The following is a 23,850-nucleotide window of genomic DNA, read 5'->3' as shown; positions in this document are numbered from 1 at the left end:
TCTTTTTGGATTGATGATGAATGTTGATATTTGTTGAATGAAAATTTTGTTTTAAAGTGTCCATGTATGTTCACTCTTGGTGATGTTTGAAGGTTTTAGGGATTGATATAATATATAGATCCATGATTATATGAATATAAGTAGTGATTGATATAAGTATGTTTATGATGAGTTTAAAACCATGAAATATTTTTTGTGATGATTTCATGGACGTTTTTGGGGTTGGAGAAGATGAAAATCGTGCTGAAAATTTTAGAAAAATATCAACTTTTTAGTAACAAATTTGTGCACAGCATTGATCATAATTTTCAACTCGTAAATCATTTTGGGACGGGTATCAAAGAATTGGGTAGCTGAAATAGGGGGTTATAACTTTGTTTCAGGGATAAAATATTTTCAATGATTTTATAAGAGGTTGGTAGCAGGTGGAAAAGAATTGTATGATGTGATGAATATGGACGAGGTCGGTATTGAAAAATTATTTGATGTGTTATGAATGATTAGGATGATGTGTTTGATTATATTGGTGGTAGTCCAGAATGGTGAATTATGTTATGTGTGGTTGCAATTGTGTGATCGATTGTGGATCACTAAATATTATTATAATTTTTATGTTAATTTCAGTATTATAATGCCATACATCGATTATTGATATATTGAAGGAGATGAGTCATAGGTTCGAAGGGGGGACAAAAGACTTACCTGAAACTCATAAGGGGGAGTTCGGGATTCCGAAGCGAGGATCGGGTTCGTAAGAAGAACCAAATATTGAATTGGTACCATATGCATATGAGTCGTTGTAGTTGTCGTTGTTGTGAGTCGCATAGCATGAATGAATTATATGCGTGAAATATGACTATGTGTGATGATGGTGTTGTTGTATGTGATGTTGATGATAATTTCGGCGTGAGAATATGATATGTTATTATGCATGATTATGTAGATATTGTAATCTATTTTACATTTTATGTTGTTATTATTGAAATGAATTCTCACCCCTATTGTTTGAATGTTGTCTTTACATGGGCATCGTGCATACACTCAAGAGTGGAGACGCTATTATAAGTGGAAGTTAGCTTCTGGAGCTATTTATTTTAGTTTATTCGTGTTAACTTTGGTTATGCTCTGATATGTAACATTAGGGAGCGAATTATTTATTGTGTTGAAATTTCCTAAGAGACAATGCATGCTCTTGTATTGGTTTTATGTTTTTGGTGTGATAGCACTCTGAGAAGACTCACGAGTTAGTGCTTTTAATTTTGTTATGAAAACTATTATGAGATTTAAAATTGGTATTTTTTTTATTATGCTTCCGCTGCGAAGATATTCAAATGAGTTGGATGTCTTGTAAACATCTTAAGTACAAATGTATGCAGTAGAATGTTTTATTGTAACCCGTGTTACGGAGCAGACTATGATTATTGTGAGTGACACCCTAAGTAATTGTATTTTGTTAATTAAATTCTTTTATAATTACGCGCATGTTTTTAGGGTGTTACATGGTGGTATTAGAGCCTGGTTGGTCCATCTGGCCAGGTTGTTTAGTTATGTTTGTTTCCTAGTATGCGACATGTGTGTAAAAACACTGTTGATGCTTGTTTGTTTTCTATTTGCAGGTTAGGAATAAAATAAGTGGGGGAGAAGTGTATGCTTCTCTTGGATATTCCAACTGTAGAGAGCTTGGACATCATATTGCTGCATGCGAGAGTGTAGTGTTGGCTAGTTCAACTGTTTTGAGAATATTATGTTTTTCCTGAACCGTGAGAGAGGTCGGATTCGAGGATGGTGTCGGTTAGCAAAATGGTGTGATCCTTGAGGGAAGACGGTTAGGTGTTATCATTGTTCCCTTCTTTGTAAGGGGAAGGAGATGAGCCATCGGTGTGTTGAATATCCTGACGTGTTTCCTAAGTATGTGTATGGTTTGTCTTTCATTGGAACAAGTTGATGTTATTCTTGGAATGAATCGGTTGGAGTTAAACCAAGTGTTTGCCAATTGTTTGATAAGTTGATGCAATTTATTGAACCCAAAGAGGATGTGGATTCAAGATTCTTGTTTGCTGGTCCAATTAGGATGTCTTTGAGGGAGAACGATTAGGTATTGTTGAGATTTGCTTCTCGTAGAGTGAGGAGAAATGTGACAGCTGGTGATATGCAAGTGGTGTGTGATTCTTGATGTTTTTCTGAAGATATATGTGACTTGCCTCTAGAGCGTGAATATGAGTTTGATAGTGGTGAATAGTTAATACTTGTATCTACTAAGAAAGTGAAAGAGACCGTGAAGGATGGGGCACAAGTGTTTGTGATGTTAGCTTCGTTCGAAGCCAAAGGCAAGGGAGTAGTTTGTGATCTTCCTGCAGTGTGTGAATTTTTGGAAGTATTTCCTAAAGACATCAGTGATTTACCATAGAGAGAGAGAGATTGGGTTTACTATTGACTTGGAACCCAGTACTAGTCCTGTTTATATTGCTCCATACGGAATGTTTACTTCTAAGTTGAGTGAGCTAAAGAAACAGTTGGAAGAGTTACTTGAGAAGAGACTTGTTCGACCAAGTGTTTCTTCTTGGAGTGCATCAGTATTGTTAGTAAAAAAGAAGGATGGTAGCATGAGGTTATGTGTTGACTATAGAAAACTGAACAAGGTGACGATTAAGAATAAATATCCTCTTCCAAGAATCGATGACTTGACGGATCAATTAGTCAATGCTCATGTTAGTAAAAATGATTTGCGGTCGGGTTACTATCATATTCGAGTGAAACCAAAAGGTATTCGGAAGACTGTGTTTAGAACAAGATATGGTCACTGCGAGTATTATGTGCTGTTGTTTGGTGTGATCCATGCGTCAGGTGTGTTTATGGAATATAGGAATAGGACTTTTCATCAGTATTTGGATAAGTACGTGGTGGTATTCATTGACGACATTGTAATTTATTTGAAGACTGATGAAGAGCATGTTAAGCATCTGAGAATTATATTGGATTTGTTGAAAGAGAAGAAATATATGCTAATCTTGGTTAAGAAAAGTGAGTTTTCTTGGCCACGTAACTTTTAGTGGTGATATTGTGGTTGATCCTCCGAAGGTTGATGATGTGTTACAGTTGGAGACTCTGAAGTCTGTTACAGAGATTAGAAGTTTCCTTGGGTTAGCTGGTTATTATCGCAGATTCATATAAGGTTTTTCGAAGTTGGTAATAACTTTGACTCAATTGACTAGAAAGGGTCAAGCGTATGTGTGAAATGTTGCTTGTGAAGAGAGTTTTGTAGAACTCAAGAAAAAGTTGACGACTGCTCCAGTTTTGATTCTACTGAGTGCAACCGAACCTTTTGTTGTGTATTGTCATGCTTCCAAGATGGGTCTGGGTGGTGTGTTGATGCATAATGAATAAGTTGTGGCTTATGCATCAAGACAACTTAGAGTTCATGAGAAGAATTTCCTATGCATGGCTTAGAGTTGGTCTCTGTTGTGTTCGCACTTAAAATTTGGAGACATTATATGTTTGGCTCTAGATTAAAAGTGTTCAGTGATCATAAGAGATTGATGTACTTATTCAATCATAATTAGTTAAATATGAGGCAGAGGAGGTGGCTTAAATTGTTAAAGTATTATTTTGGTTTGAATTATCGTCCTGGTAAAGCCAATGTAGTGGCTGACGCACTGAGTCGAAAGACGTTGCATATTTTGACATTGATGGCTAGATAGTTAGAGATAATCGAAGAATTCAGAGATTTGAGTTTGGTTTGTGAAGTCATACTGCAGAGTGTGAATCTAGGTATGTTAAAGACTACTGGTGTTGTTTTGGAAGAGATTAGAGAAATTCATATGACTAATTTGGAATTGGTATATCGTTTTCCTTTAATCAATCAAGGTAGAGGTGGTGGTTTCAAGATTGATGATAATGCGGACATAAAATTTCATGACAAAATTTATGTTCCTGATGTTCCTGAACTCAAGAAGAGTCTTCTTGAAGAAGGACACCGAAGTGGTCTGAGTATTCATTCGAGTGCTACAAATATGTATCGGGATTTGAGAAATATGTTTTAGTGGCATGGGATGAAGAAAGAGACTGCAAAGTTTGTGTACGTGTGTCTGACTTTCCAAAAGTCAAAGATTTAGTATCAAAAGGTGTTGGGTTTGATGCAACTGTTGTCTATTCCTGATTGGAAATGGGACAACATTTCGATGGATTTTGTGTCTGGATTACCGAGGGCTGTGAAGAAATGTGATATTATCTGGGTAATTGTGAATAGGTTGACGAAGTCTGCTCATTTTATTCTGATGAGACAGGATTATCCATTGGAGAGGTTGGCAAAGTTAGATATCGAGAGGATTGTCAGTTTGCACGATATTTTTTCCAGTATTGTATCTGATAGAGATCTGAGGTTTACATCGAGGTTCTGGGAGAGTTTGCATATGGCTTTGGGTACGAAGGTGCATCTAAGTTCTGATTATCATCTGCAAACAGATGGTTAGACTGAGAGAAATATTCAGTCACTAGAAGACTTGTTGAGGGCTTGTGTACTTGAATAAGGAGGGGCTTGGGATAGATTTTTACCATTGATTGAGTTTACATACAACAACAATTTTCATTCGAGTATTGGAATGACACTGTTTGAGGCATTGTATCGTAGAAGGTGTAGGACGCCTTTGTGTTGGTATGAGTCAGGAGAGGGTGTTATTATTGGACCTGAGATTTTCCAACAGACCATAGAGAAGATCGAAGTGATTTAAGAGAAGATCAAAGCTTTTCAGAGTTTCCAAAAGAGTTATCATGATAGACGAAGGAAAACACTTGAGTTCCAAGAGGGAGATCATGTGTTTCTGAGGGTTACTCCGGTAATTGGTGTTGGTCGAGCTTTGAAATCTCGAAATCTCACTCCGTATTTCATCAATCTTTACCAGATTTTGAAAAGAATAGGAGAAGTGTACTATCAGATTGCTTTGCCACCGTTGCTTGCTAATCTTCATGATGTGTTTCATGTGTGTCAGTTTATGAGGTACATTCAGGATCCATCTCATGTGATCCAATTTTAGCAGGTGAGAGATAACCTAATTATTGAGGTATCGCTCATACAGATAGAGGATCAAGAAGTGAAACAGTGGTGTCGTAAAGAGATTATCTTGGTGAAGGTAGCTTGGGGAGGACCAGCTGGTGGAAACGTAACTTGGGAGCTTAAGAGCCAGATGAGGGATTCGTATCTTAATCTGCTCACTTTAGGTAATTTTCGAGGGCTAAAATTCTTTAAGTGGTGGAGAGTTGTAACACCCTGTTTTTCTAGAAATTATTTATATTAATTAATTACAATTTTATGTGTGTATCTAATTATTATTTGTGTGATAATTGAGATGTGTTAGGGCAACAAGGGTGGGTGACCCTTAGGTAGAAAGTGTGGAGAGTAATTAGAGGTTGGTAGATTTATTTATAATTATTTAATTAATTAAATAATGTTTTAGTATTATTATTTAAATGAAATAATAAAATAAAAGGAAATAATGAGTTTGGGGTGGAAAGTGCGAATTATAGAGAATTAAAATAAATAATGTAAGTTAGTAATAAGTTGGGCCTTAGTAGAATATTAGAAAGATAGAAATTAGGTTTTTGGTTTATGAGAGAAGTGAGGTGAAACTTTTGGAATTGGATAAAAAGAGACAAGAGAAGAGAAAAGCAAGGAAAACCTAAGGAGAGCTCTAGGGAAGAGAAGTCATAGCCAAAAGCTTGAATTTTTCTGGAATTACAAGGTAAGAGTGTGAATTTGGTTCAATAATAAGGATATGAATGAAATGGTAGAGGAATGTTTAATTCTTTTTGGATTGATGATGAATGTTTATATTTGTTGAATGAAATTTATGTTTTAACGTATCCATGTATGTTCATCCTTGGTGATGTTTGAAGGTTTTATGGATTGATATAGTATATCGATCTATGATTATATGAATATAAGTTGTGATTGATATAAGTATGTTTATGATGAGCTTAAAACCATGAAATATTTTTTGTGATGATTTCATGGACGTTTTTGGGGTTGGAGAAGATGAAAATCATGCTGGAAATTTCAGAAAAACAACAACTTTTTAGTAACGCATTCGTGCACGGTTTTGATCATAATTTTCAACACGTAAATCATTTTAGGACGGGGTTCAAAGTATTGGGTAGCTGAAACAAAGGGTTATAACTTTGTTTCAAGGATAAAATATTCTTAACGATTTTATCAGAGGTTGGTAGCAGGTGGAAAAGAAGTGTATGATATGACGAATATGGACGAGGTCCGTATTGGCAAATTATTTGATGTGTTATGATTGATTGGGATGATGTGTTTGATTATATTAGTGGTAGTCCATAAACGTGGATTATATTACGCATGGTTGCAATTATGTGATCGATTGTGGATCATTAAATATTATTATAATTGTTGTGTTAATTGCATTATTACCATGTCAAACATCCATTGTTGATATGTTGAAGGATATAAGTCATAGGTCTGAAGGGGGACAAAAGACTTATCTGGAACTCAAAGGGGGGGTTCGGGATTCTGATGGTGGAATCGGGTTCGTAAGAAGAACCAAATGTTGAATTGGTACCACATGCATATGAGTCGTTGTAGTTGTCGTGAGTCGCATAGCATGAATAAATTATATGCGTGAAATATGACTATGTGTGATGATCGTGTTGTTGTATGTGATTGGGCGTGAGAATGTGATATATTATTATGCATGATTGTGTAGATGTTGTACTCTATTTTATATTCTATGTTGTTATTATTGAAATGAATTCTCACCCCTTCTGTTTGAATGTTGTCTTTACATGGGCGTCGTACAGATACTTAAGAGTAGAGACGCTGATGTGAGTGGAAGTTAGCTTCTTGAGCTATTTCTTTTAGTTTATTCATGTTAGTTTTGGTTATACTCTGATATGTAACATTGGGGAGCGAATTATTTATTTTGTGTTGAAATTTCCTAAGAGACAATGCATGCTCTCGTATTTGTTTTATGTTTTGGTGTGATAGCACTTGGAGAAGACTCACGAGTCGGTACTTTTAATTTCGTTATGAGAACTATTATGAGATTTTAAATTGGTATGTCTTTTTTATTATGATTCTGCTCCGAAGATATTCAGATGAGTTGGATGTCGTGTAAACATCCTAAGTGCAAATATGAGCAGTAAAATATTTTGTTGTAACCCGTGTTACGGAGTAGGCTATGATTATTGTGAGTGACACCCTAAGTGATTGTATTTCGTTAATTAAATTGTTTGATAATTACGTGCGAATTTTTAGGGTGTTACACACTCAAACACATTTTTTTAACTTTATATATTTTTAAAACGTCTTTTAAAATCACTTTAAATTGGGATAAAAAAATTAATTGAATTATAATCGATTATATAGTGAAATTTGATGTATAATCAGTTATGGCACTTACTTAATCGATTATGAAGTGAGTTTGTTTGGTAATCGATTATCCATCAGATTTGTGAGGTCATAATAAATTATGGAACGAATCTGGACCTTCCAAAACTTTTTTTTTACTAATTGTTTTACTATAAAAGAAAGTCTTGTGTTCATTGAAAAACTCACAACAATTTTGAATATTATCTTATTTTCTACTCTTTCTTTGCTTCCAATTTTTATATACACTTAAAATATAACTTTAGTGGTGAAAGAGTAACTATTTAAGTTACTCTTTTTCTGTGTAATTGTTATTATAATATTCTGATATGTAATTTTAAAATAAGATAGGATTGTTCTCTTGAATTCTGATAAGTTATAAAGATTGCAAGTTGACACTGAGATTAAAGTTTGGTATATGAAGATTAGGGATTGAACATGTGTTAAAAGTTCTATGATAGTGAAAATTTTAAAGTGTGATTCTTGAAGATTTAAGTAGGTCTCGTGAAAGATCATATATAAACTCAGATGTGTTTCTTTCTCTATCTTCTACTTTGTTGTTATTTTCTTTCTTTACCATATTTCTCTCTTTTGTTCCTAAAACCAATCTAAAAAACACTTTAATTTGTTAAAAATTTCAAAATCTTTTTTATCACAATTCCTCGTTTTCCTCTCTTGTTGTTGTTGAAGTTATTTGAGTTATAAATGGTACTATTGTTTGTATAAAGACTAGTAGTCTTATTAGCGTCTAACTCTTGTTAAAAGGTGTGGTTTTATTAGTATCTAACTCTTGTTTAAAGATTAATAGTATCGAAAAAAATAATGACTTCAAACATCTCTTTTAAATTGAGATTTTTCACAAATAAACCTCCATCTTTCAATGATAAAAGGTATAATCAAACCATGAAAATATTTCTTAAAATTTTTAATTTTGATGTATGAGATTTTATTAAAAATCCCTCATTTATTCTCACTTGCTTTATAAATAAGAAAGTGGTAAATGAACCTAAATAATTTTAGACAACAAAAGAAGAGAATTTTTTTTTTTAAATATCCAGAATTTTAAAAAAAATTTCAAAATTAACCCATTTTTCAAAAAAATTACACAAATGGGCAAAATTTGCCCTAATTGTGTACATAGGCGCCACCCTAGTTGGCGCCTACCCTTAATGGGTAGGGCAAGTCGCCACTAGGGGTGGCGCCTATGCCCAATCCCATTTTTTTTTTTTTTTTTTTTTTTTAAATGTTTTATTAATTTTTTTTTTTAATTTTTTTTTTTTAAATATTAGATATTTGATAAATATATTTTTTTTTATAAATTATATTAATTTATATTAACACTTATATATAAATAAAATTATTACAAGATATATATATATATATATTAATTTATATATATATTAATTTATATATATATATATATATATATATATTAATTTAATTTATAAACAATTAATATTATACACATTTAATTAATATATATAAATATTTATTTACAAGATATATATATATATATATATATATATATATATATATATATATATATATATATATATAATTTATATATATATTAATTTAATTTATAAGTAAATAATATTATTTATAAATTTTTGGGAGAATTAGGGTTAGGTAGACTGGTGTACAACCCAGATCTTTTCCTATAAATAAAGTGTTATTTCCTTGCATTTTCTTCAACACTGTTTCCTACCACCTTCTGTATCAAGTTGAGTTCATGGCATCCCCAAGACCGTCGTCATGGCAGCGAACATCATCAAGGCGCCCGGATCCTGAACCAGTAATCTTAAAAAGGGATGGGCATGTTATTTTCTCGCCTTTGAAACCCCCAATGGAGATGAAATTTTGGAACATCCGTTCGTTGGACCAACTAAAAAGGTCCTTGATGTCTTGGTTAGAGGGAGATTACCAACCTGGTGAAGTCATCAGAAGGATTCAGAGGCTTAGAACAAGGTTCTCATTTGAAACTGGAGAAACGATACGCTGGTGGGTTGAAGTTGAAAGCGACATTGATTGCATCCAAATGATGCATGGATCAGACGACATAGTGTTAACTGTTGTAATTTCTTAGATTTTAATGGTTGTTTGTCATGTTGTTGTTGTATTTGTTATTGTTCTAGTACTTGTTCTTGTTTTAGTACTTGTTTTTGTTCCAGTATTTGTTTTTGTTTTAGTAATTGGTGTTGTAATGTTAGATGTTTGTGTTTGTTGTTCAAGTGTCATCTTCTATTTGGAATAAAAAGTAAACTTTAATTTAAAATGATTTTGGTACACAGATTTATGAAAGTGAAAACTAAGTTGTGGAACTAGATCCACGATATGGACATTTGTTCTTATTATGCCCTAGTTGTCTACATATGCTACACTTCCTCTGCATTTTCTCTGCGACGTCCATTTCAGTTCTAATGCGCCTGCTATTTGGGCGACCACTTTTATTCCGCCGCATCGATTCGTTGTGCCAAACAATTTCCCCGTCATACTCTGGCCAATACGCCTCCAATGCTACCACCGGAAAGGGATTGTCGTATACATTGAGCAATGTTGCAACTTTGTAGATTGGAGACACTAGCGATAATGCATCGAAGTGGCTGTGTGAACACGCTGCAATGACATGGGAACAAGGCATACGATACGCCTGAAATTGACCACAGTCGCACCAACGGTCTGGTATTAGGACCCTATACTCTTGTCTGGGCAGCCCTTGGTTGTGGTCAATTGTTTCCTTGACACTGAAAGTGTGGCCATGGCGGTCGAACTCCGTAACCCGATGGCTGCTGGCTTTGGCGGATTCCTGCCTCATAAACTTCATGCAGGCTTCACTATAAACCTGACTCGTCTGCAACACTTCATTCCAGCGCCTGCCCCTTGTTACGAACAACGTTGCCATCCGAAAATAGGTCGCACTCACCAATGCGGTTACCGGGAGGTTACGTATGCCCTTAAACACGCCGTTCATTGATTCCACAAGATTTGTTGTCATGTGGCCCCACCTCACCCCATCGTCGTACGATCTAGTCCACTTCGCTCTGTCGATATTATCAATCCACCTCCCTGCATCAGAATTTGCCAACACTATTTCCCGGCGATAGTATTGGAATCCAGGCTGGTTTAATGCGTACCCCGCGTTTATCAAATGTTGCTTCAAAAAGTTATCCTTGAACTCCCGCATAAAATTTTGTGCAATATGCCTGATGCAGTAGACATGGGTAGACGGGGGGTCATGCCAGCCATTTGCTGGATTATTGTATGCACTGTCTATTGAGGCGTGCCTGTCAGAAATAACGCAGATGCCAGCTTGTGGAGTCACGTGCGTTCGAAGATTCTTAAGGAAGAAACTCCAACCAGCTGCCGTTTCTCCTTCCACCAATGCAAAGGCTATTGGGAAAATATTTGAATTGCCATCTTGTGCGACCGCCATCAGTAACGATCCTTTGTATTTCCCATACAGCCAAGTTCCATCGACTTGAACAAGTGGTTTGCAGAATGTGAACCCGATGATGCATGGACGGAATGCCCAGAAAAGTCTATGGAAAATTCCATTACCTTCTAGACGAGTTCCGTCAGGGGATTGTGCAGGCAAGGTCTCCATTATAGTAACCGTCCCAGGTGAATACAATCGTAGTGCAGCCAGGTAGCGTGGTAGTTGTTTGTATGATTCCTCCCAGTTACCGTACACCAGTTCAATTGCCTTGGTTTTTGCTAACCAAGCCTTTCTGTATGACGGTGTATATTTGAAAACAGCCACACAATGGGAGATAATTGTTTTGACCTTCAGTGACGGGTCAGCCTCAACTAGAGGTAATATGGAATGGCAGATCATGTCATGGCTAAGTTTGCGATGATCCTGTGCCATGTTGGTGTTGACGCAAATGTGAGCTTGAGATATTGACCCTATCACCCACGCGTTATGCTTCTTCTTGTACGATGCCATCAACCTATATCCACACTCCGGATTTTTGCATTCAATAACGTATCTTTCCGGATTTGATTTGATAACATCGTAGTCAACACAATTTTTCAAGTGCCAGTTCTTTATTGCTAACAGACACTCTTCCTTGGTCCGAAATTGGTCACCCTTCTTTAAGTCCTCATCAGACCTCATATATGGGTTGTAGAACATATCTGATGAGGGCTCATCCTCGCCCAAGTTAAGTGTTGTGAAGTGCGCAGGAGGTGAGTAGCGTTGCGCTATAGGTATTTGAGGTTGGTCTTCGTCTTCAGAATGACGGTTCACCAAGTCATCAACCACGTCTTCAGCATCATCAACCACATCGTCTTCAACGTGGTGCTCAGCATCTTGTTCGTCATCAATCACAGGATCAATAACCTGTGATTGAATATTCTGAGTTGGTTGAGGTTGTTCCAACACAATGTACAACACTATGTAGTCGTAACCAGAGTACTCATGGTTACGAAGCATGTATTGTGTCTCCATGTCATTTTGAATCAATGACTTATAAAACTTGACAGAGTTGTTTTCTGAAAAAAAAGGTTGTTGATAAAAAATTTGGGACACTGGTTGTCTTAGTTTGGACTCAATCTTCCTTTTCAGATAAGAGAAGTCAGCTCCTCTATTTAGACAAAACCGAGTGCATTCGGTGTTTCTAAATAGGAAGCCAGACTTATCACATTCATAAGTCTCACCGTTGACGTGAGCTTTGACTTTGTATTGTGAAGAAGATGACATGTTTTGTGAAGACATTGTGAAGGTTTTGTGAAGGTTTTGTGAAGGTTTTGTGAAGGTTTTGTGAGGGTTTTGTGAAGGTTTTGTGAAGATATTTTCAAGGTTTTGTGAAGATTGCTGTGAAGATATTGTGAATACCTTTGCGAAAATGTGTGTGAATATTTATACTGCAAGAATCTTAGTGAAGATTGCTGTGAAGATATGTGTGTGAAGATTGCTGTGAAGATATTGTGAATACCTCAGAGATTCCCTTGCATGCCTTACACGTGTCACACCCTTGAATGCAACACTCCCACCTAGTCTGTACTAATGCATTCCAACCTATCCACCTAGCCTGAACATAGTCTCAGAGATTCCCATGCATGCCTGTTCCCCATCAAGTCTTCACCACCAAGTCTCAGAGATTCCCACGCATGCCTTACACGTGTCACACCCTTGAATGCAACACTCCCACCTAGTCTGTACTAATGCATTCCAACCTATCCACCTAGCCTGAACATAGTCTCAGAGATTCCCATGCATGCCTGTTCCCCATCAAGTCTTCACCACCAAGTCTCAGAGATTCCCACGCATGCCTTACACGTGTCACACCCTTGAATGCAACACTCCCACCTAGTCTGTACTAATGCATTCCAACCTATCCACCTAGCCTGAACATAGTCTCAGAGATTCCCATGCATGCCTGTTCCCCATCAAGTCTTCACCACCAAGTCTCAGAGATTCCCACGCATGCCTTACACGTGTCACACCCTTGAATGCAACACTCCCACCTAGTCTGTACTAATGCATTCCAACCTATCCCATGCAGGTGTTTTGGACTTTTTCTACTTTTATAACACATATACGCCAATTAGTATGGCGTAACTAAATGAAGTATTCAATTTAAAGTTGTAATAAAACATAAAATAATTTAATTACAATATAATTATTTAAAGTATTCAATTGAAAGTGCACGCGTACACCACAATAATAAATATTTGAAAGTCAAATTTCAACCGTTAAATAAATTATTGGGGGATATCAAAGCTAAAATTGGATTCTACTATCTCTGTGACACTTAACTTCTCATCTGACCTGTACAGTGTGACACCTATTCTGCAAGATTCCCACGCATGCCTCACACTTGTCACGTTTCTGCGTCATCAGATTCCACCAAGTCTTCCCCAAGACAAGACAACTCCCACCTAGTCTGCACCTAAGCATGCCAACACTGCCACGTAGTCTGCACCTATTCTGCAAGATTCCCACGCATGCCTCACACTTGTCACGTTTCTGCATCATCAGATTCCACCAAGTCTTCCCCAAGACAAGACAACTCCCACCTAGTCTGCACCTAAGCATGCCAACACTGCCACGTAGTCTGCACCTATTCTGCAAGATTCCCACGCATGCCTCACACTTGTCACGTTTCTGCATCATCAGATTCCACCAAGTCTTCCCCAAGACAAGACAACTCCCACCTAGTCTGCACCTATGCATGCCAACACTGCCACGTAGTCTGCACCTATTCTGCAAGATTCCCACGCATGCCTCACACTTGTCACGTTTCTGCATCATCAGATTCCACCAATGCATGCCAACACTACCACGCATGCCTTACACTTGTCACATTTTTGCATATTCAGTTTACTTGAAAAAGAGTATAAATAGAGGGTCATTCTTGCAAGTTTTCATCTACCACTAACACTTTTATTCAGAGAACTCAGGCGAAACTTCTCATCCACCAAGCTTCTTCCTACATTGCAGTCATGTCGCTTCTTACCATGGGCCAAGAACACAGAGGAACTAGGGCAAACATTGCCTCATTCGTAAGTTTTTCTTGAACATTGCCTCTTTCGTATGTTTGTAGTTAGTTTTTTAAAAGTCCAATATAATAATTTTTTATATTGTTTGTTTTTAAAGGATCCCAAGAAATTTCGTCAACGTTCACACCCAATGCCTTATCCAGACCCATGGTGCGTACCTTACATAAAGCGTGCGGGTTTCGGTCATGTAATGCATGTCGTAAATGCCACCATTGATGCCAAATTCATTTTGGCTCTGTGTGAACGTTGGAGACCTGAGACACACACCTTTCACCTACCAACTGGTGAATGTACCGTCACATTAGAGGACGTGTACATGCTTTTAGGTCTTAGAATAGATGGTAAGCCTGTCACCGGAAATGTTCAATAGCCTAACCAAATATGTGTTGAAATGTTGGGGGTAGATCTGGTCGAGGGTGAGGGGTCTGCCAAAGCAAGGGGTCAGGGTATTAAATTATCTAGCCTACAATTGTACCACGACTCCATAACTTTGACTGAGGAATCCTCCGAACAAGAAAAAGTCATAAAAACCCGGGTTTACATTATGCTATTGTTTGGGAACTTGCTATTTCCCGAAGGGACGGGAAATAGCATAAATTTTATGTACTTGAGTTTGCTCGGGGACATTGATAGAATAAGCACATATAGTTGGGGTTCTGCAGTATTAGCATTCCTATATAGCTCTTTGTGTAAAAATGCACAAAATGAGCACTGTACATTTTCTGGATGTTCTTTTTTGCTTCAAACATGGGGGTGGTGGAGATTGCCGAGGCTAGCCCCAGAAAATCCTAATGACTACTCCTTCCCCTACGCAACTAGGTAAATTTATGATCTTATTTCATTTTGTATATTTATTCTATAAATATTTGTAACTAATATTATTTATCTTTTTTTGTTTAGGTTCATTACAACCGGACTGGATTACAGTCTTACCCCCAAAAATAAAATTATATTTTATCGTCAACTGTTGGATCGTCTCCGAGCACAGGATGTATTACCACTAAATCACTCAACTTCTAACTGATTTATTAATGTCATGCATTATCGATAAATAACATATTTACTTTTTTCTTTGCAGTTTATTTGGAGGCCATATTTGGGATTGGAACATCAACCAAACCCCGAAGATGCAGCTGTTTGGACAGCAAAAACGGCCATAATGCGGTTCACCACTGTGGAGATGCACCAAAGTGACCGTGTCAAGCTTCAATTCGGAATGCATCAAGACATCCCAGGCCCCCCAATGTCCATGGAACCTTGGCATCTAAAAAAAGTCAGCCACCAGTGGTATGCCCAAAATTGGAAGGAATTTGCTAAGGAGTTTCGAAAAATGTGGAAAGACCGTGCCCACTATGTTCTACAATTTCCGGTGGCGCCCAACGAAATGAAGCCGACAAGGGAATATGTGGAATGGTATAGAGCAAATACCAATCCAGAAATGATTGTGTCTGACCCGTTCTATTTGGACGATCCCCGGATGCAACAGCCATATTTCCAACAACAACAACCACCACAGTATTCCCAACAACAACAACCACCACCTTATTACCAACAACAACCACCACAACCATTTTACCAACAACAACCACCACCACCTTATTACCAACAACAACCACCACCACCATATTACCAACAACAACAACCACAACACATGTCCACCCCCCAACCAAATCAACAATACATACCACAAACTCAATCCCAATACCATGAAGACTACCAACAACAAACTCAACATTCCCACCACCATCAACAGTCCCAACACCTACCACAATATCAATCCCCCTACTTCCACCAATCCCAACAATTCCAACACGGCAATTTCCCAAGCTCTTCCAGTCCTCCACCTAGCCCCGACACGGGTATACAAGAGGACTACCAACAGGACTACTACACACCACAACAAACATTGCACTTTGGCCAACCCGATTCAACCCTAAACTACCAAAGACCACAATTCGAGGGCGCACCCAGCAGTAGTCAGTTTGTCCCACCGAGACAAAGCTTCGAGGGCGCAGAGGGGACCCGTCTTTCCTACAGCACTGAAGGGACTTCGACCGAACCACAACGGCAAGCGGCAAGGGGGCGCGTTAGGGCAAGGGGTGGTAATAGGGAAGCACCACCACCACGTGAACCGTCTAGGCGAGTAACTAGACCTCCCCCGTGCGGATCGTACAAGGGACCGCATCATATGTGATTAATCATATCTTTGTAATATTTGCCTTGTTTATTATTTAAATAAAAATATTTTCTGTTTATTATCTTTATATCTTTATCTTTATCTTTAAAAATACTGTCTATCATATCTTTATACATATATAAATTAATTTTTTTTCCAAAAATTTACAAATAATATTAATTACTTATAAATTATATTAATATATATATATATATAAATTAATATATATATATAAATTAATATATATATATATATATAAATAAAAAAATTTAGACAAAATATATGTGTGAACATAAATTAATATACTTAATAAAAAACATAAATTTATAAATAAAAAAAAATTAAAAAAAAAAAAAAACATTAAAAAAAACATTTAAAAAAAAAAAAAAAAAAAAAATGGATTTGGGCATAGGCGCCACCCCTAGTGGCGACTTGCCCTCCCCATTAAGGGTAGGCGCCAACTAGGGTGGCGCCTAAGGGTAAAAAATGGCCAATTTTGGCCATTTGTGTAATTATTTTGAAAAATTGGATATTTTTGAAATTTTTTTGAAATTTTTGGATATTTAAAAAAAAAATTCAAAAGAAGAAGAAAATGCAAAACAATTAAAAGCTAAATACCTAATGTCAAGTGTCCTAACACTAGAGAGTACTTTCATGTATCAAAGTGTGTGAATTAAATTGTCGAAAATGGCTTATCTCATCCTAATCCTAAGTAAAAAGCACCTTACATAAATTCAAAAAAATATTTTTTAGATTTCAAAAGTGCATTTTCGAACACGTATTTTTTATACCAAAACATGTTTTAAATTTTCAAATTTTAGTCCAGATTATGCGCGTCTCATATATTCCTAACTGAAATACACTCATTTTGACATAAATTAATCCAGAAATTCATATTTGTATTCCCCCCGGATAAAATACGGAGATGTATCTTCATATATTTTGAAAAGTGAATGAGGAGAGACTGACACGTATTTAATTAAAAATTGAATCGAAAATGCATTTTCGTAATTTATATGGTGATGCATCTCCATTATTTTTTGACATGCTTAAAAACGATTATTTTTTGACTTAGTATTAGAGTCTGATTCAATCGATTTTGATTTTTTACTAGAAAGAGGAAGCAATAGGTAAAGTGAGAAAAGTAATTCTCAAATTGTATTACTGCTAAAGTAGTACAGTACTCAAATTGGTCAATAAAAGAGAGCACTAAAATAAAAAAAAAAAGATCAGAATGAACACATTAAGTTTGAGATATTCAAGAATTCAAAAGTAAACTTTAAAAGAATAGTTTATCCATAAGACAAACTATTTCAAAACTCTTGGTGTAAATTATAAATAAATAAAAAATTGACTAACAAAACTCTTGAACTTATAATTTGTTTAATTTGTTGATAACAATTTAAAACAACCAAATATTTCACGTGAACTAAAATATTTTAAGAAACTTAATAAAAAAAGAAAAGAAAAAAAAACAACTTTAAAAAAGGAAATACTCAAAAAAATGAAAATGGTAACAAAAAGAAAGACAACACACTCATCCAATAAATAAGAACGAGAGGATGCCGACAATAGAAACTCATCCGATAAATCCAAACAAGAGTTGAACTCCTAAAAATAATAGTAGTATGTTTTTTTACTAACACAATACTCAAAAGATTTTAATACCAAAGATTAAAAATTAATTGCGATGCAATTATGCTTTACACACACAATATAAACAGAAAGACGAAATTGGAGAGATAAAAATCAGTTTTGTTATGATAAAATATAAATGGAAAGACAATAGAAGAGATAAAAATGAACTTGTAATACTTAATTTAAAATAGAATGTTTTATTTAAAAAAATGATATGAAGTTTGAGCAAACACATAATAGTCAAGCAAGAATGTGCACAACAGGGAAGAATGTTTAATTGATATGAAGTTTGAGCAAACACATAATAGTCAAGCAAGGGCAAGTAAAATAAAACATAGTAGTTTATAGAAGTTGGTAGTTATTCAATCATATCCATTTTCATCACAGCCATTGTCTAGTCAATGCCAAATATGATATGGTTAATCAGCAGTCCAACTCTGCTCAACAATCTCACGTATTCTACGGTTGTATTCCCGCTTGTTTTCGCTGAACATTCTAGCAGCTTCAGAATTTGCTGGAGAGTTTGGGTTTGGATCACACAACAATGACTACAAAAAAATATATAAAATGGTCACTTAATTTCCATATAACAACAAGAATATATCCAAAGTTGCTATAACAAAACATATTTGTGTGCCTGCATTACCAGAAGTTCTAAGGAAGAAAAAAGTGTTGGAAGCATGAATATATGAAACAAATGAAACTATACAAATTGATGGACGGTGTAGAATCAAATCATTTACAGAAAATATTGTTTTGAAACAACTCTGAAATATTAAGTGAATCACAATTACCTGGATTGAGGTAAGTATAGCAGCCACATCATAAATTGGACTCCACTGATTTTGTAAAATATCCAAGCATATACTTCCATCTGCATAGACTAAAATTTCCAACCAAAAGGGTTAGACTACATTTAATGTCATTATTGTGCTAATAAATCAAATTTTATATCAAAACACAATTGATTTGCACTGCATCAATTCAAATTTAGATATAATATGCTATCAAAGCAAATTAAAGCACCAGGTTACTCTTTCCATTTATGCCTTTTCAATTAAAGCAAATTAAAATATTCACCACTTTATCACATTCTTGTAATCTTGCTAATTTTCACAATTTTGGTAAGACTTAACTATGTATAATTCAGCAGTCAGATTGTTTTTAAATAAGATTCAGTGTCAAGTTGTTAAATGGCACAAGTTTGTCAATTCTAACACAAGTGTCAAGATATCCTAATCCCTTTAATAATATTCATATTTATACAATAACATAGAAAAACTTTCTACTTTAATGATATCAATCCACAAAAGGAGAAGGGTCATATCAAACCAGGTTGTCAAATTCAAAAGTCTATACTATATCTTGTAGAATCTTCATAAACTCAATTTGTATACATGTAATATTGTACTTAATACAAAATTAGTTAAAACATTGACCCATCCAGCACAATCTACTGTGAGCATTGTAAATACTCAACATTATAACTTGGAATAAAACAAACAATAATAGCCAACAAAGCATTCTGGACTGGTCTAGACCAAACCGGAACACACAGATGTTATCACAATTCAAAATAGATAGACAAATTCACAAACCTTTCGATAATCTAATTTAATAAAGAAAAAATCACAAGTTTAAAACCAATGGACAACTTGACAAAAATAACAAGAATCGGAATTATTAATAACTGAACGATGGTGGGGTTAGGTTCTCCTCATTAGAGCTTTGTTCCGCTCAGCAGAGCAAGCTTCAGTTCATCAGAATTCAGTTCATTGCATTCTTGCAACGGTGGGCTCATTGATTTCTAATTTATGCTGGGAGCTATGGGGTTAATAAAATACTTGATTTGAGGATTCATGCTGAATCAGAAGGAGGTCCCTTAGTGGGCCTCAAGCAAGGTCGGCCTACCATCTGGAGTTTTTTATCATAACAAAAAGGAAGAGAAGGGAGAGAACTAAGAGGTGATGATATGGCCAGTTAGTTGGAATATGCAATGAAGTTATACCAGGGAGAATGACAAGGATGGTATCGGTATGCATCTTTTCTGTTGGAACCAAAAGAGGTTGGGAAAAGAAAGAATATGAGCAACAGCTCTAGTATCCACTGTAAGGGAGCCTTAGGCCTTTTACTATTTTTAAAATCGCTGGACAAATTCTCAAATCACAAGATTCACAGCTTAACACACAAAAAGAGCATAAGTTCAAAATCAATGGACAAATTAACAAATCACAAGACTCAAAATCATTAAACACTGAAGGATGATGAGATCGCGTTCTCCTTGCTGGAACTAATTTCAGCTCAATATTGTAGAACCATTCAGTCATCCTCAAACTTGTGAGTCTACCAGAGTTTACACAGAAACCACTATGTAAACGGGTTACCCTGGGGGTGGGATGGGTAGCTCAACTGGCTTGAAACAGTTGACTTAAGGGTTAAAAGGACTTGGAGTCCAGGGTTCAAGTCCTGGCAAGGGTGTAAATATATACTATTAATTACTAATAATTTGTAAACTTGCACAAATTAAGAGTTAACTCAAGTGTTTGACAACCACACTAAAAATAGTATGCATTTAAATTAAATCTCTTGAATATTCAAAATTTTCCTTAAATTTAAATAGCATTCCATGATGACATGTCCAAAAAACAAACTATTCAGGAGGAAAGTGGTGTTGTCAATAGCAAAGTCTACATATTATGGTGAATTTATGAGTAATACTCACTGACTTTTCTGTTTTATACTATAAAAATAGGTCATGTTTGGCACACATGCAGTTTCTACAGCTTTATCATTTAAAAAAAAAAATCCTAAAATCCTCTGTTTTCCGCTATTGCCGCTACATCAGCTATCAGAAACTGGAACAGCGGCTGCTATTGCCCTAATAGGGAAACTAAGATGGCATCATAGTTTTGGCAGCGGATAATCAAATTCTGATATGCTATAGTGCCGCTACTTGATAACACTGGGAAAAGTACAAAATGTCTCCATTCTTTAGAATCAAAGTTCCAGATCTGACTTAAGAACAAATATTTTATTTTCCCAATAAACTATACTTCAAGAAAGTTTGCAATAAGAAAAAGAAGAAAAAAACAACGAAAGAAGTTCTTCAAAAGCTGTTTCAAAAATGACTTCTAAAAGCAAAGTTACACTTCTAGATTGAAATACTTCTCGTTTCTATTTGAACTTGTTAGTTTTAACGCAAGAATAATGCTCAGGCATTCAATCTACAAATAATTGAAATAATTTTGATTCTAACTACAGAAAGGAATTGCAAGGTAGTTTTGTACTTACTGTTTGGATGAAACATCCGAGAAACAAAGCGCACAGTAGGTGGTTTATTAGGATAATCCTCTGTGAACTGAAGCGTCAACTTGAACGTGCCTGAAAGACACAAACACCCCTTGTATTAAAATCTAAAACTTTGAAGACTGTGTACTACTTAAAACACCCTGACACGGGCCAGACTTATGTATTTATCTTTTTTTTCCCTTTTTTGTCTATAAGTTGAGAAATGACCCAAAAACTGAACATCTAAAATACATTAAACACCAACCGGCGTGTGAGACACACACACCTACAAGTTTAACTCATGTCTTTATGAATCAAATAATAGAACACCACCAAAGTACACACTTCTACGTTCCAATAGACGCTTCCAATGTTGTTAAATAGCAGTTATAGTGTTGTTAAATAGCAGCTATAGTAGCTGTGCTATATCTAGTGGAATTTGAACAACTCGTTGTCCGCATTGCTATTTAGGACAAAATATTGACAAATAGCAGCTATAGCATTATTCTGTGGCGTAATTTAAGCAAATCACCATTTTCCTGACAGCCCTGCTACCAACAACATACGTACAGATAAATGTCATCGCAATCAATTACTAAGAATCTGTTCATTCATGACATATCACTGCTGTTCATAACAATGTTTAATAGACGGATGCCATTTCCAAGTAGTTAACACATACTAGAAATTATAAAATAATTATTGCTGCCAATGATTTTTGTATGAAAACCTGTTCATCCATAACGATAAATGATGTTTCCACGTAGTTAACATACTAGAAACTCGGAAATAATTCGTGATGGATGAACGAATAGGTTCATCTAGGCTCTTTATAAAAATATTTTCATCCATAACGAATCGATAAATGATGTTTCCAAGTAGTTAACAATATACTAGAAAGTCACAAATAATTGTCAAAAGTTTGCTCATGCAGCACGTACCAGAGTTTGTTCTTAAAAATGGTCAATAACAAAAGCTATTTCCAAGTAGTTAATTGTAAAGTATCTAAGCCCTTGAGAAATCCCCCCTTAAAAGCAAGCTATCAAGGGGGAAGAACCAAGCCACTTAAATAGTCCATCGAGCATCTCATACTACTCGATGTGGGACTTGAGGACACTACAGTGCCAAGTCTCTATCATTAACCCCTTGCACTAGAAAGTCACAAATCACAATTATAATATCAGAAAACATTTCAGTTTAAGAAGGCAGAGGATACAACTATACCTCCATCCCAAGGGGTGTCATCTGGCCTGGAAAAGCACAAAGAAAAACATGATTAGATTGCTATTACATAATTAAGTATCCAGAAACTAAAACCACAAAATAAATGGGTACACGCATGCAGGGTTTTAAAAACATGTCTTCGACCGTGATCTAGACTACGCCACAACAAAACAAATTATTTTGCTAAAACCGCGGCACAAATCCAATGCGGCTACGTCACAACAAAACAAATTATTTTGCCGAAACCGCGACACAAATCCGATTGAGGCGGTATCGGTCGTAGTAAAGAAAAATATTATGAATTGTAAACTTTCACACACCCAAAGATCACAGCATTCCAAAGCATGATATTGTTGTCTTGGGGTGCCCCACTGATGCCAGCAGGAGGATCTTGTTGCAACCTCTTAAAATCTCTCATCAGTCTCTTCCTAGCAGGAGTCGACATCTTCACCACCTATATCTCAATCAAGCACAAGCCAAAGAGTTAAAATCTGTCAATAACATACCCATATGCTTAGAAAAAACAAGTGAGTGAGTGAACAAGATTGAATAAAAACAATTTGGAAACATAGCAAACAACAACAAAAATACATCAAAGGTTCAAAGAATCCAAACACACGAATCATATAGCAAAGTATATTTTCTCAAAGCTTAACAAGCATCAAACCAGCAATAATTCATGAGCAAACTCCACAAAAAAATCATATCCAAACACAAGAAAATAAACCCAATTCCAAGAGTTGTATTAAACTCACAAGTCACAAATAGTTATCTATGTAGGCATCAGTGAGTTAAAATAACGATTCATTTCAAAGTTCACAAACTAAAACAACAAAGTAGGGTTAAGCTATTTCATATCTTTAATCTTCGTAAAAAAACTAAAAAAAACTAAAAGAAAAATCAAAATCAAAAGATTCCAATTATCAACAAAGCCATATCACAACAATCACAAGCTCCAATTTTAGCAAATAACCCTAGATCGACCCCAACTTATGCCAAAACAACGACTAACAAGTATTAACAAAAATACCAACAAAATATTAGGGTTTATGAAATCAAGCTCCAATGAAATACATAGTATAAATTGATTTCATGAAAATCAATTGAAACAAAATAAAATCAGGTTTTGAAAAAGAAAATGAGAGAGAAAAAGAGATTCTGACTTGCGAGTGGAGAAGGTTGTGAGAGACGATGAAGACTCAGAATATAGAGAAAAGATTGAAGCTTAGAAAATGAATAATTGTGGTGTGAAGAACTTATATAAGAAAGTGAATGATTGTGAAAACGCGGAATTTAACTTTTTCTTATAAAAAAAAGTGCTTCTTCCATGGCGATAAGCTCACGAGAGATAAATAAGAATGAGAGAGATTCTTTTTGTTCCAATTTTTTTTTACTCATTTTCAATCTCCTTTCAAGATTTTAATTATTAGTTAATAATTAAATAAACTTTAGTATTCAACTCATTATTACCTTCGTATTAAATATTATATTTAATTAAGTTATTAGATTCAACTTGTTGATAAATTTGTTAAGAGAGATCGAGTTCAAATTATACCTAAAATAATTCATTAATAATAATTTACTTATCTTTTAATCAAATTTTAGAGCACGATTTATTTTTCTCACAAAATTGAAAAAT

At 35.4% G+C, this 23,850-nt stretch overlaps 2 protein-coding genes across 3 annotated transcripts; one reads left to right on the top strand and one right to left on the bottom strand.

Moving 5' to 3' along the window:
• Window positions 1–13,246: 13,246 nt before the first annotated feature.
• LOC127135467 (uncharacterized) lies at window positions 13,247–16,143 on the top strand. The gene is made up of 3 exons (XM_051062164.1): window positions 13,247–14,704; window positions 14,786–14,876; window positions 14,964–16,143. The coding sequence occupies exons 1-3, from the start codon at window positions 14,277–14,279 to the stop codon at window positions 16,077–16,079; spliced, it is 1,635 nt and encodes a 544-aa protein (XP_050918121.1). The 5' UTR covers window positions 13,247–14,276; the 3' UTR covers window positions 16,080–16,143.
• Window positions 16,144–17,950: 1,807 nt separating this feature from the next.
• On the bottom strand, window positions 17,951–23,598 carry LOC127075235 (ubiquitin-conjugating enzyme E2 2). Of its 2 annotated transcripts, none has more exons than XM_051016723.1 (6): window positions 23,375–23,598; window positions 22,532–22,702; window positions 22,212–22,237; window positions 20,991–21,080; window positions 18,494–18,582; window positions 17,951–18,247 (listed from the first exon to the last, which is right to left on the bottom strand). In XM_051016723.1, the coding sequence occupies exons 2-6, from the start codon at window positions 22,654–22,656 to the stop codon at window positions 18,119–18,121; spliced, it is 459 nt and encodes a 152-aa protein (XP_050872680.1). In that variant the 5' UTR covers window positions 22,657–22,702; window positions 23,375–23,598; the 3' UTR covers window positions 17,951–18,118. The 2 variants fall into 2 exon arrangements, with proteins under 2 accessions (XP_050872680.1, XP_050872679.1); XM_051016722.1 differs by having other exon boundaries at window positions 22,532–22,665; window positions 23,375–23,595.
• Window positions 23,599–23,850: the final 252 nt, after the last annotated feature.

The sequence above is a fragment of the Lathyrus oleraceus genome, chromosome 4 (genome assembly GCF_024323335.1).
Source record: "Lathyrus oleraceus cultivar Zhongwan6 chromosome 4, CAAS_Psat_ZW6_1.0, whole genome shotgun sequence".
NCBI lineage: Eukaryota > Viridiplantae > Streptophyta > Magnoliopsida > Fabales > Fabaceae > Lathyrus > Lathyrus oleraceus.
This window is presented reverse-complemented; position numbering and strand designations above follow the sequence as displayed.

Bases quoted from the DNA above. Each gene is read 5' to 3' on its own strand.
- LOC127135467 (XM_051062164.1), top strand. From the start codon at position 14,277: ATGTTGGGGGTAGATCTGGTCGAGGGTGAGGGGTCTGCCAAAGCAAGG. The intron at 14,705-14,785 runs GTAAATTTATGA...TTTTTTGTTTAG, and splicing joins TCCTTCCCCTACGCAACTAG to GTTCATTACAACCGGACTGG. The intron at 14,877-14,963 runs GTATTACCACTA...TTTTCTTTGCAG, and splicing joins ATCGTCTCCGAGCACAGGAT to TTTATTTGGAGGCCATATTT.
- LOC127075235 (XM_051016723.1), bottom strand. From the start codon at position 22,656: ATGTCGACTCCTGCTAGGAAGAGACTGATGAGAGATTTTAAGAGGTTG. The intron at 18,583-20,990 runs GTAAGTACAAAA...TGGAAATTTTAG, and splicing joins TCGGATGTTTCATCCAAACA to TCTATGCAGATGGAAGTATA. The intron at 18,248-18,493 runs GTAATTGTGATT...ATTTTTTTGTAG, and splicing joins CTATACTTACCTCAATCCAG to TCATTGTTGTGTGATCCAAA.